We start from the raw sequence: 13,670 nt of genomic DNA on the forward strand, positions 1-13,670 counted from the left end.
AGATGATACATAAATGCACATTATCAGTGGATGGGCCAATACACATATCTAACCTGGGCTGGTCTCTGGGAAGGGTCAAGGCTGAGAAATGGACGAAGATCTATATTTGTTCAGAAATCGACACTAATTTACTGCGTGACCTTGGGTACTTGGAACTTAGTTTCCTGACCCATAAAAGCGATGGGAGGTGACAGTTGCCCAGATCCCTTCCAGCTGTGTGGTTCTGTGGCCCCAAGGTCTCTCTTTGCACACCCCGCTGGCCAAGGGGTGGCTCCATCCCTGAGAATACGGCAAGGTGTGAATCAGCAGGGACCCTGTGAGGAGGGGACCCGCATTGAAGCCAGAGCGCCAAGAGTGACAGCCAAGATACTGAGTTGGCTGAAATGTTCCTTTGGGTTTTTCCACAGGATGTTACAGAAAAAGCAAGCAAACAAACAAACAAACCCTTTTTGGCCAACCCAAAAGTAGTAACTGGTTTGGTGGGGCTAAGAAATGCTTAGAAGGGTTGCTGACTGGAACCCCATATATAAGCCTGCCCAGGACAGCTTCACCCCACAGTCCAGGGAAAGAGGAGGGAACCTCTTCTCCATGGACTTTCCAATCCTGTCACTCCACTCATGGCAACAATCTGCTTCCACTGAGCAGTAAACTCTGTCATCCCACTCCCCGCAATCGCAAACACAGCACCCACGCAGGGAGAAGTCAGTCATCTAGAAGAGATAGAGAGAGAGAGATGGCCTTCTAACATCACCGACAGCCAACACCCAGTTGGGTGAAGCCATTCAGGCGGGAAAGCCTTTACGACATCTAGGTGTGTCACCTGTTCTGAGGCTGAAGGGCCCAGGAATGATTTCAGGTGTTGTTCCAGCCCCTAAGACAGGTGTCGGGTTACAAAACATAATCATTCCAGTTTGGCAACTTCACCTGTAGGATTGCTTTAATCGACCTGCCCCACACTCCCCAAATCACTCCTGGAAGACGGCAGTGGGAGGCTCGTGCCAGCTACTCCAGGGGATAGAGATGCTAGATGCCGGGAACCACCGAGCCCTGCTCTGCACTTAGGGCTCCTCTGGCCAATGTTGCCTGGGGATCACTGACCTGCCGGCCAGCCAGGGCCCGGTCCTGGGAGACCCTCATCCTGACTTGGGCTGGCGACCTCAGCTCCAAGCCATGGAGGATTCAGAAGATCGAAGAGCCAGGGTGGTAAGTGTGGGGGCTCCAAGGACTGGGGGAGGGAGGGTCTCCCCTCTTCAGGCAACCTAAGAGGTCATCAGCTCACAATTTTGCAACACCTTCCAGGTGAAAAAAGAGGTCCCACCTAAGTCATTCCGGTCCCCACCTGCCCTCTCCTCCCTCCAACAGCCAAGCCAGGGCTATCCTTTCAGCTCTGCCCTCCTAAATCCTGCCTCTCTCCCACCCAAGGTCTCCTGGCTTGTTGGCTGGAGAGTGGCACCACCTTTTCAATGGCAAGGGGCTGTTTTGACACAATGGTGGCCCTCTGCCTCCTCTTTGGGGAAACTGACTCATTTCTTGTTAAAGAAAACAGTAGGGTGCTGCCTTAGAACAATCTAGGGTGCTGTGGAGATCTACTTGTCTCTTTTTTTGGCTCTGCCTGCTCTCCTCCTCTGAACACTGAGAGCTTCTCCACGGTCTTGGGGTGAAGAGTATCAATCCCATTTTTCAGAGAGGATAACTGAGGACTGGGAGGGGAGGAGGTGGAACCCAGGGAATCTTCCTTCTCTGATTGTTGGACAAGATGCCGCAGTTGCCAACAACCAGCATGAAAACAAAGGGGAGGGGAAGGGGGAGCACTGTGTCTGGGGAGAAAGGGGTGACCTGCTAAGGCCCCTCAGGTGCTGGTCTCCTGACTCTCGAGCACTTCCCATGACACTCCTCTGGACTGTCTGGCAACACTCTGGCCCCAGGGCTGGGGTAGCCAGGGCCAGGAAGGGCTTGAAGCGGCTCGCCACTTTACTCTGTAATTCAGCCAGGATCGAAGCACACCCTCCCGTGTCCCATCCCTAGATACCCAGCCTGCATGCAGAGAAGCTCCATCCTGCCAGGGCTCTCAGAATGGAGGAGGGAGCAGTACCAACCTGCCTGAGTGTCAGCAGCTTCTTGGTGTCATTTGCAGCTACATAGAAGGAGGCAGTTTTTTGTTTTATAGTTTTACTTATTTACTTTGGCTGCACCAGGTCTTCATTGATGCTTGGGCTTTTTTCTACTTATGGTGAGCAGGATCTACTCTTCATTGCCGTGCACAGGTTTCTCAATGCATTGGCTTCTCTTGTGGAATGTGGGCACATGGGCTCAGAAGTTGCGGTTCCCAGGCTCTAGAGCACAAGTTCAACAGTTGTGGCACACAGGCTTAGTTGCTCCACAGCATGTGGGATCGTCCCAGACCAGGGATCAAACCTGCATTGGCAGGTGGATTCTTTACCACTGAGCCACCAGGAAAGTCCCAGGAGGCAGTTTTGATGGCAGATTGCTGGGGCACTACCTGTAGAGTCAAAGGTCACATGGCCAGCTCCTTTGTGAGCTTATCAGGCTCGAGACTTTGAGACTCACTGTCTCCTTCTATAAAACAGAAATATTATCCACACCACCCCCTAGGTATACACACAGGGTTAGCCTAGGGATATATGAGAATAGCCTCTGTAAACCAGGGACCCCTGTGCAGAAGTCAGGACTTTATGACCAAATAGAACTTGCTCCAGGGAATGGCAGATTAGGGGGCATGGCCAACACTGACCCTCCGCTGCCCTGGGCAGGAGCTGGGTGCTCACTGCTGTGTGAACAAGCTGGGGCAGCTGAACACACTGGGGAGGAGGGGCCAAGCCTGGGGCCCCAAAGGCCAGGCAACAGTGAGGCCAAAGTCCAGGATGGCACCCAGAGAGCTTCCAGTCCCTGAGCTAACCATTAAACCACCGTGCCTCATAACCTGTTATTTCCTCTAATGAGGCCCAGACAGCTATAGCTCCCAGCCCTGGGAGAGATGAGACAGCCTTCCCTCCTCCTCCCACACCCCAGGGCCACTCCCTGGGCCAGGTCCTACACTGTGGCTTTGTCTTCATAATGGTGCTCCCTCAAACCTATTCAACCAGGTGTGCGTGTGCCAGCAAGACAGGAGCTAGGGAGGGACAGGGCCCTGGGCAGAGGTCTGAGCCTCGGCCCTCAAGGGGAGCATATCCCTTGTTATCTGATACCTACAGCAGAGCGCTGGAGGGAAGCCTGGGATGGGGGGACTAGCTGACCTTGTCTTAACTGGTTACTGCCCACGAGGCCCCAGTACACTATGAGTCACAGGAGTAGAGGGCGCAATACTTGAGGTCAGTTCAACCCTCGGGCTACCCTGGAGAAAGCAGGTCTTCCTTGCCTCTCCTCCTTGACTTGCCACTGGTACAGGCCCAGAGATTTCTGGGCTTGGTGGGACTCAGGAAAGTGGCCAGTCAGTGGGCAGCCTGCTGGCAGCGGGGGTCAGGGAGCATGGGTGGGGTCCACTTCAAAGAGAGGCTGAGTCCAGGAGCCCACTCAGTCCTTGTGGTGCCTTCCTGGCTGGTAGACAGAAGAGGTGGGCCATGCAAAGACCCAAGAGAGCAAGACAGGAAAAGAAGGGCCAGGCGCCCTCCTGTTCTCCAGGCCCCCCACCTGCTGTGACCCCTAAAGTAGCTGCACCCTTTCAACTGCCATTTAATCAGCCCCTCCTACCGGCCAGCCTCCAGACGGCTGGAAGTGGGGCAAGAGGGTACAAAGCCTGGGTTCTGGCCTGGAGGTGCTCGAATCCAGAGGAAGGGCGGCTCCTTAAGCAAAGGATCCTAAGGCAGTGTGAGCAATCCAAGAACCAGAGGAGGTGCGAGGTACCGGTGGAGCAGAGAAGGCAGCAGATTCTCTCTAGGAGTGGCCGGGGAGTCGTCCCAGAAGAGACAGTACTTGCACTTGACCTTGAAGCAGGCTTTCTCCAGGCAGGAGGAAGTGCATGTGAGTAGCAGAAAGCATGGCAGTGTGGAGGCAAGGGGGCGGGGCGGTGGCTGGAGCAAAGGGCGCAGGCGCAGTGAGCACAGAGGACGAAGCTGGGGTCTGGGCCCCTCGGGGTGTCATGCAGGCTCTCCATGGAGATCAGGTTCAGGGTCCCCACCCTGCCCTGGAGCTCAGCGGGGGGCTGGGCCAGGGTGAAGTCCCAGCAATGGCTGGGGGCTCATGCTTCAGGTTGAGCCACCCCCAGAACCTGGAACAGCCCTGCCTCGTTCCAAGAAATGGGTGCGTGCCTTCTCTGTGCCCACACTAGACTCACCAGTGACAGAGCAGAGGTGGGCCCCGCGCTCACGGAGCTCAGCGTCTAGAGCACGTGCAGGGCAGGAAGGGGGTGATGGTTATCAACAATCTCACCAGCTCCTGTTTCACTAACAACTGAGTATCACAGGATGTGATGAGACACACGGAAGCTGCCAGAGCCAGACCAGGGCGTGGGCCTTGCGAGAGGTCAGCGGAGGCCAAGGGCTGCATAGGAGCTGGGATGTGGGGAGATGGGCCATGCCAGGTGGAGGGAACAGCGGGCTCGAACGTGGACGTATAGCCCCAGGCCCTCTTCTGTCTCCAGCCCTGGGGGTAGAGCTCTGTGCCTGGGTTACCAGGATGTGGAGAAGTGGTTTAGAAGCCAGGCCTGGTCCGTACCCCCGGCTTCTCCCTCACCCTCTCTGCCCCCACTCTGTGCCACTGAGACCCCAGCGGTCATCTGCAGCAAACACCCTTCACTTCCAGCCTGTGCCCTTGAAAAAGACTGAGAAACTCTGAGAAGCTAAACGTGGGAAGTGAGGAGAGACTAGTTCAGGACAGAGGGGGAACATGGAAGAAACCAAAAACAGGGCTCTGGACAAACTTTTCTGAAGCCCAGAACTAACCCAGAATAGCCGGAGACAGATGTTCTCAGGCCTGAAAATCTTGGCAGGCCTCTCAGAATTCTTCAGCTTACCTCCCCTCACTCTTCCTTCTTACTCAGATAAAAACATCTGCCTCTATAAAGCACCTCAAATGCCCGAGCAATGATCCACCCCAACAGTGATTCCCCAAAACCTGAAATGCATTCATCTGCCACATTATTTTACAAACATCAGAGTTACTACCAGACTGTGAGCTTTGAGAGGAGGGTCTGTGTCTCTATTATTATTTTTATTTATTTTTGGCTGTGCTGGGTCTTCACTGCTGCACGGGCTTTTCTCTAGTTGTAGTGAGCAGGGGCTACTCTCTAGCTGTGGTGCGCAGGCTTCTCATTGCTTTTCTTGCCGCGGAGCACAGGCTCTAGGGCTCACAGGCTTCAGTAACTGCGGCCCGTGGGCTCAGTAGTTGCGACTCCCAGGCCCCAGAGCACAGGCTCCAGTGTTGTGGTGCATGGGATTAGCTGCTCCACAGCATGTGGGGTCTTCCTGGGCCAGGGATCAAACCTGCCTTGTCTCCTGCATTGGCAAGTGGATTCTTTATCAGTGTAAAGAAGCCTGGGTCTGTGTCTTTTCCATCTTTTTAGCCCCAAACCTAGCACAGGACCTAGCACAGAATAGGCACCTGATATATGTTTGCTAACGAAGGACAAATAAATGACCAAAAACTGTAACCCCTGTAACTAGCAGTTTGATTTATCTGACATTGAAAACAAGATTAGCCAAGTCTGAATGGAAAAGATCCCAGATGCCACCAGAGGTGTTCCCCAGCTGTTTTCATCCCAGATGGGGCTGAGGTGAGGCCTGAGCCCACCTGGAAATTCCAGTGATAAGAAAGAGAGAGTTTCAGCAGAGCCAATGTGGCAATCCCCCTGCGACATGATTAACTCCACCTCACAGCCTGCAGCTCTGTCACAATCACAGCAGAGAAATTCGTAAACAAGATTTAAGACTCAAAACTGCAACACCTCTCTCCACTTCTCCCTCCCAGAGCAGCTTCCAGCTTCCTGACATAATCCACATGCAACTGGAAACTCTCACAGGGTAGCAGGAGAAAGAAACACTAGAGGAAGAGGGCAAGAGGCTACGATGGCACACGTCCAGGGGTGTCAGCAGTGTCTTCCGTCACAAAATGCGCAGCACACCGGTCTGGCAGGTGCTCTGCCTGCTGGTGTGGCTGATGCTTTAGGCATTTCCTGCAGTCAATTTCTTCCTGTATAACATGCATACATGCATTCAGCATGTGCTTCCTTGAGCATACAGTATGTACTATGCAAGGGCAAGACACGGTGGGAGAGTCAGAGAAGAATATCCAAAATCTAAGCTCATATGCTCCATATGCTCTCTATGGATGGAATGCTGCTGCTGCTAAGTCGCTTCAGTCATGTCCGACTCTGCTGTGCGACCCCATAGATGGCAGCCCACCAGGCTCCTCTGTCCCTGGGATTCTCCAGGCAAGAACACTGGAGTGGGTTGCCATCTCCTTCTCCTAGAGGCAGGGAAAACTACATCCCCCCATCTCAGGCAGAGCAGGGCATCTGTTCACCCATGGACGTGAAACAGAAAGGGAACAATGTAGCTGAGGTCACCCCACCTTACCTTCATTCCATTCCTACCCTGACACTGGGGACTACATGCATGATCATGCCTTGGATCCCCAGAGAAGAGGGTCCTGCCAGGGTGCTGGAGGACCTACCCTGGTGAGCAAGAATCCCTGATGCTCTAAAGAGAATAGTAACGATAGAAGCTGCATCTCATCTCCACCTGAACACAGCAAGAGCAGCATTTTGTGGCTTGAGAAGCACATTCATATCCAGAATCTCCCTAAATCCTTTTTTTAACATGTATTTATTTGGCTGCACTGGGGCTTAGTTGCAACATGTGAATTCTCAGTTGCAGCATGTGGGCTCTGGTTCCCTGACCAGGAATCAAAATGGAGTCTTAGCCACTGGATCGCCAGGAAAGTCCCAAGAATCTCTCTGCCTCTTACCCCAGCTCTCTGAGATGTAGTGATCCTCCTTGTACAGATGAGGAGACTGAGACTCAAAGAGCTCAAGTGACTTGAGCAGAATCATTTAGCCAAGAGGAGTCAGGGCTGGGACTCTAAGCTCTGGGAGTTTGGGATCCAGTGCCCTGCTTTTCCTTCCTGCCATCCCATCTCCTCGAAGATGTGGACCCATAAGACCTGAACTTAAACTAGAAACTGTAAGACCAGAGGGCCCCAGTTTCCTATCTAGAAGCTGATAAATATTATAATAAAGTATGCATTTAGGGAAGACTGCATCAGCTGGTATCATCAAATGGAATAAAGACAATGTCATTTCTGCAAGGAGACTGCATTCCTTGCTAAGCTACTAAAGGTCACTAAGGAAGAAGGAAAACACATGGACACAAGAAACCAGTGGGCATAATTAACTCGGACTTTCAAGAAGGCCTAAAACAGGTTTCATGCCTGATGCTACCTAGGAGAAAAGCAAGTTACTATGAGATCACTAAGGACAGAAAATTGATTTAAAGAGAATGTTATGAATAAATCAGCAATAGGACTAGTCTTATCTGGCAAGGAGGTAACAGAAGTTCCTTATTAACAGCAAACTCTTCAGAATCACAGGCCCTAAGGAAAGGACTTTAGAGGTCTTCCATATAAGTGTTTTCTCCAAATTTGGTTCAGCCTCAGAGCCCTTGGCCCCTCTGAAATCTAATATAGAACCCCATGTGGAAAACAGAAAAAACCAGAGCTGCAGTATTTGAAAGAACTGTGACCCCCATCCACTCCTTCCCTGCCTCTCTCCTGCTGCAGCAACCTCTGGGGGCTCCACCAAATCCCCCCAGGATTCCCCAGAGCACGTCACTGGCCTTGCCTTTGTCTAGAGTGGAAATCTCCTTCATGATTCAGCTTCTACTCATAGTCCTTCTGTGGTTCATAACAATCTTCCCTTTGCCAAGAGAAAGCCATCTTTATGTAACTTTCCCCATTTGTCCTCAATATCCTTTTTGCCTCCACTTTGAGATGGTCCTATACATTTTTTAAACTTTTATTTATTTTTTATTTTTGGCTGCACTGGGTCTTGATTGTGCAGGCTTTCTCTAGTTGTGGTGAGCAGGGGCTACTCTCTAGTTGTGGTAGATGAGCTTCTCATTGCAGTGGCTTCTCTTGTTGCAGAGCATGGGCTCAGGGTGCATGGGCTTCAATAGTTGCAGCTCTTGGGCTCTAGAGCACAGGTTCAATAGAGAAACACAGGCTTAGTTTCCCTATGGCATGTGGAATCTTCCCGGACCAAGGATCAAATTAGTGTCCCCTGCATTGGCAGGACGATTCTTAGCCACTGGGGAAGTCCAGCCCTACATATTTTAAAGGACCACATCTGTGCTACCTGAAATCTTCACTCTCTGGCTACTGCATCCTCCAATCTTTGTTCATGGAAAGATCACATACATCCCATGACATCACTTCAGGTCCCCTAACTGCCCTGGTCATTCTACCCCCAGGGCACCCTCATCCTTCAATTCTTTTCCTGAAGTCAGAACCGTTGACCTGATGAAACCATAAAATAGCTACCATTTGCTCCTCTCCTATTAAACACATGCTAGACCCTCTACTAGACTTTCTCATTAATAATTAATGATATTTTAGTATCTGTTATGTCAAGCCCTTCCTAGGTTCTATATTAATATTGTGAATTATTAATTTAAGTAATACAATATATACTCCATGGGCACAAGGATTTTGCCTACTTGTTCATTGCTCTATCTCCAGTCCCAGAACAGTGTCTTACTGAATGGACAAAGTATTACTGCTGTTGTTATTGTTATTATTAATATTTATTGCAGTCCTACTATGTAACAGGCAATGTGCTATTTGCTATGCATATTTTGGTCTCATTAAGAGGAAGACACTGAATCTCTATCTCTATCTATGTCTCTGTCTCTCACTCTCTCTCACACACACGCACACACACATACACACACATCCTTGAGGCCCCGAGGGGTTAAATAACTTGATTGAGGCCCGTGCTCCATCCATCCGGTATGAAACAGTCTCCCCTAGAAAACGGCAGCCCAGAAAGGAGAAACTTCACCAAGCGCTCCCAGTGTCATCTGAGTCGGCAGGAAAGCAGGGGGCTTCCTTGGTTCAATGGTAAAGAATCCGCCTGCTAATGCAGGAGACTTGGATTCAATCTCTGAGTCAGGAAGATCCCCTGGAGAAGGAAATGGTAACCCACTCCAGTGTTCTTGCCTGGGGAATCTCACGGACAGAGGAGCCTGGCCGGCTGCAGTCCATGGGGCCACAAGAAAGTCAGACACCACTGAGGGACTGAACAATAACAATGGGAACGCAGGAAAGGAGCTTCACGTTGCACAACTGCAAAGTAATAGATGCAGAGCAGCCACGGAAGCAGCGCTGAAGCGCCGTTTACAGGATGGCGAGCTCAGGGTTCATGGGCAGAGATCCCGGAATCACTACAGACTTCAGCCAGGAGATGGCAGCTCTTTGCTGCAGCAGCCAAACCGGCCCACTAGAAGCTGGTTTTCCCGTGCAGAGCCACCTCCAGACCCTCCTCCAATGATGTGGGGAGTCCTGCTCCCCAAGCCTCCAGGGTATGTTGGAGGGGTGAATTTTCACGTCAGGAAGATCCCCTGAAGAAGGGAATGGCTACCCACTCCAGTATTCCTGCCTGGAGAATCCCATGGACAGAGAAGCCTGGTAGGCTACAGTCCATGGCGTCGCAAAGAGTCACACATGAATGAGTGCCTGAACAACAATTTCTCTGCACATCAAAGCACCATGTGCATCATCTCAGTTCATCCTCACCAACAACCCTGTGAAATAGATCATATTCTCCCCATTTTACAGATGAGGAAACAAAAAGACTGAGTAACTTGCTCAGGATCACATGGTCAGTAAGGGGCAGAACTAGATTCAGGCCAGTGCTCCTGACTCAGAGTTCAGAGGGTACAAGAGCAGAGACACCCCTCCTCACCACAAACACCCACAAACACCAAGTGAGGGGGACCAGGAGCAAGTCTGCATGACCGTGAGAAGACCAGATGGGGGTTCCTGTGAGCTTGAAACGGTGCATCGAAACTGGCAGGTAAAGTACCTGATGGAAACTTCCTCACTGTCAGGTTTTATCAGAGTAAGTTTTATCACACCTGAGTTCCAAAGGAAGAAACTCCGTCCAGAAGATGTTAAATGATTTACCTAAGGTAAATAGTAGCTAAAAAAAAGAGCTCCGCAGGTAAAAAGAAGAGTCAGATTTTATAACACCAAAGTCCCTCGTCCCTCCCTACCATTTCTCTCCCTGTTAAAGTTTAAAGGACAATTCAGGACAAGCAAAGGGAGTATGATTTTTCAAAGGCCATATAAACTTTGTGGGGTTCTTGTATCAACGTCAGCCTGCATCACGCATGGCCGTTCCTTAGTTCAGGTAAATTGCAAGGTTTAGAGAACACTGCCAAGCTTTGAGATCCATCAGCTCTTCCCAAAGGCAAACCCCTAAGGGTCCCTGTCAGTCTGGGTGGCCTGCCTCCTGACGGCTCTCCTGTCCCCTTCAGCCTCTGCGTGGGCATTGGCTCAGGGGTGCAAAGGTGGGGACACCTTCCTTCCCATCACACCCTGCAGGGAAGGGAAAGTGGGCTGGATGGAGCCACTATCAGAAAGCAAACTGAATAAAGTAGAATTGCTAAGAGAACTCAGAGAGGCTGCCAAGAAGGGGCTGCTCCTCCTGAGGCCAAAGGATGGCCCTCAGGTGGGATTTGTAGGAGCGACAGGTAACAGCAACATCAGCTGGCGGCAAGGGCTCTGCATTGGGGAACCCCAGCTTCCTTCAGTTTGACTCAACTCAACAGGCATGTACTAATACCTCATGCCAGCCCTTTACAATGTCCAGCCGTGTGACCTGGGCCGAGCAGCACAGTGCCTCTGTACCTCAGTTTCATCGCTTGTAAGCCAGGAATTGTCACACCTTTGCCCTCCCCCCTGGCCCTACCTGGAGTTGAGAGCTATGCCTGAACACAAAGGCTGATTCTTAATTGATGGCAGTGAGCAGCAGGCTGGCCACAGGATAATGGCAGATCACCCGACACCTCCCTTCCACCCCAGGCCCTACCCTTGAGCCATTATATGCTGGGATGGGGCCAAGGTGCTCAGCTCAAGTTGCCAACAGGTTAGCATCTATGTGGCTTAGAACAAGACAAAATGGTTTTGAATGTAGCAACTGAGACTGAGGTTGGTCCAAAGGAAAGCATGCTGCCATAAGGACATCTCTGCCCAAGGCAGAGCGAGCAAGAATATATCCAGAGGCCCCTCCTTGCCAGGGGATACCCACCTGTGCGTGGCCAGGGCTGGGAGGCTCTGCCTGGACACAGGCTCTAACAGTTCAGAAGATACTTGAAAGCCAGCATGATATGTCATCTCTGAGAACCTTCCATGTACTCAGGGTTGCTGCTTCCCAGCCAGGCTTGTCTTAGGACACTCACACCCTCCTCTCTTGACTCGTGATCCCTCAGCCCCACTCACAGCCACCCTCCTTACCTTACCTGTCATGGCGGAGGCACCCAAGAGAGAGGGTACTCGCTTCAGCCTGCCAAAGGCATCAGACCGCGGATGGACAGCATGTAACTGCTTGCTGTCAGGTTGGGAGTGAGATGCAGGTTCATGGGTCAGAACTGTGTGAGGCCCCTCAGAGCAGCCCCTGAGCCAGCCGATGGCCGAGCCCCACTCTGCAGGCTGACTGGGAGCAGCCTCTGGGTCCCCTGGCTCACCCAGAGAACTTCCCCCCCGCTCCCCTGGGGGTCCCCCCTCCCTACTGTATCACCAGCCTTAGCAACCTAGCTGCCACCTGCCAGAGTCCCAGAGGACCTGTATATCCTATCACCTAGCAACAGCAGCATCCCTGCTCTAGGTTTTCCCAGAGAGACCATGGGAAGCCAGGGCTTCAGACCCCGTGGGAGCCTGAAGCTGCCACAGACCAGATCAAGGCCAGAAAGCTCCTTTCTGTAGACCTCTGCTTTTCTCCCTTCTTCTACACCCCAGTCAGCCAACTCTGCCCCTACCAACTTATTTCTGGAATAAGGAATGAAGAGATAGCATTACAGAAAAGAAGAGAGAAATGAGGTCCAAGGGCAGGCTGCTTGGCAAAGAAAGCACACCAAGGAGCTGACCAGGCTTTCTGGCCTCTGTGAGCAGTTGCTTCCTCTTTGCCTCATTGTTAGCCTGGTGGTGCCCATTTCATTTTGCGATTAGGTACCCTCTTCTCTGCTTCATCATCTCTGAAAGAGAGCTCCCAGTTACTGAAGGGATCTTGAGGTTCAGGGAGGTTGAGAATGCCCAAGCTCACCCAGCAAGTCAGGGCAAGATGAGAACTCATACTCCCCCAACTGGGTCTTTGTCTTTCCTACAGTACACTTAATCCTCGCCCCCATTTAAAAACAAGAGCTGCCTTATGTTTGATTCATCATGTCTGTGCTGGAGGGGAAACAGCTGAGATAGTTATCTGTGATTTGGAGCTGAGCTAAATACAACCAGGAGTTTCTTGGGATCTAAAACAGCAGGGACTTGAGGGGAAGGGATAGTTAGGGAGTTTGGGATGGACATGCACACACTGCTGTATTTAAAACAGATAACCAATAAGGACCTACTGTCTAGCACAGGAAACTCTGCTCAATGTTATGTGGCAGCCTGGATGGGAGAGGATGGATACACGTATATGAATGGCTGAGTCCCTTTGCTGTCCGCCTGAAACTATCACATTGTTTATCGGCTGTACCCCAGTGGAAAACTAAAAGTTAAAAAAATAGTAAAGCAGCAGTGGCTGAGATGAATAAAGGAAAGAAAGTAAATAAAATAAAGGTAAATAAAGGAAGGAGAGCAGGTGATAAAGGTGCAAAGCTAAAAGAACAGAGGGAAGAAGGTGTAGTAAATCAATAAAGCTCCTGCCAGGTGCCAAGCACTGCAGTAGGCCCTTTCCTTAACTCAGTCTAGGAGGAAGGTTTTCTCACCCCTGTTCATGGATAATTTAGCAGAGTCAAGAACCATGCAGAGGTGGGTTTGCCTCCAGACTGAGGAAGGGCTGAGGAGATGCTGGGAGTAAGTTCTACATGTTGATTACATGCTAATTATACGCAACTAGACCTCATTGCAGGGGAGTAGAGAATCAGAAGGATCCAGTACCAGTTGACAACAACCAAACAGGTTCCTGAAACAGTGGGGAAATGAAAACAACAGTCCACCAAGTCCAAGAGGCTGGCCTCAAGGGCTGGATCTGTTACTTGCTCTGGGGCCATAGTGGCCACTCAATCTACAGGAGTCTGGGTTTTCTCTTGTATAAAGTGGGGATAACTTCTCAGGGTTGTTGTGAGAGTATTTAATCCTCGTGGCATTTATGAAAAACATGTAACAATACCCAACTGCAGAATAAGTTGTTCTGCCTCCATATTCGGGTCTTAGGTTGTTGTCTTTCTGACACCAATTGAGGAACAAAGTAAGAAAATTCTCTGAGAGAATCAGGCAGTAGGCAGTAATGTAATGTTTTCCAGTCAAATAACTTCCACCCACCCCCCACCTCCCTCCAGCTCATGCCCTCCGGTCTCTGGGGCCCTAGGGATTCTTGCCCTTTCGTTTCACTCCAGACGGCAAGAGCCTTATTCCAGGATGAGCCCTGGGTCAGACACCGGTTGGGCTGGCCCCGTGAGTCAGGGCTCTACTGGCAGACTAAGTCAATAAGGCAGGTGACCCCC

General features: G+C 51.1%; 1 protein-coding gene across 3 annotated transcripts in view; it reads left to right on the forward strand.

Moving 5' to 3' along the window:
• Positions 1 to 902: 902 nt before the first annotated feature.
• TMPRSS4 (transmembrane serine protease 4) overlaps positions 903 to 13,670 on the forward strand; it is a 41,184-nt gene continuing 28,416 nt past the window's right edge. For all 3 annotated transcript variants that reach the window (XM_043482680.1, XM_043482682.1, XM_043482683.1), the window contains exon 1: positions 903 to 1,203. In XM_043482680.1, the coding sequence (XP_043338615.1) occupies positions 1,171 to 1,203 (33 nt within the window). In that variant the 5' untranslated portion in view covers positions 903 to 1,170. The remainder of the gene's footprint in view (positions 1,204 to 13,670) is intronic.

This window comes from Cervus canadensis, chromosome 11 (assembly GCF_019320065.1).
Source record: "Cervus canadensis isolate Bull #8, Minnesota chromosome 11, ASM1932006v1, whole genome shotgun sequence".
NCBI classification, from domain to species: domain Eukaryota; kingdom Metazoa; phylum Chordata; class Mammalia; order Artiodactyla; family Cervidae; genus Cervus; species Cervus canadensis.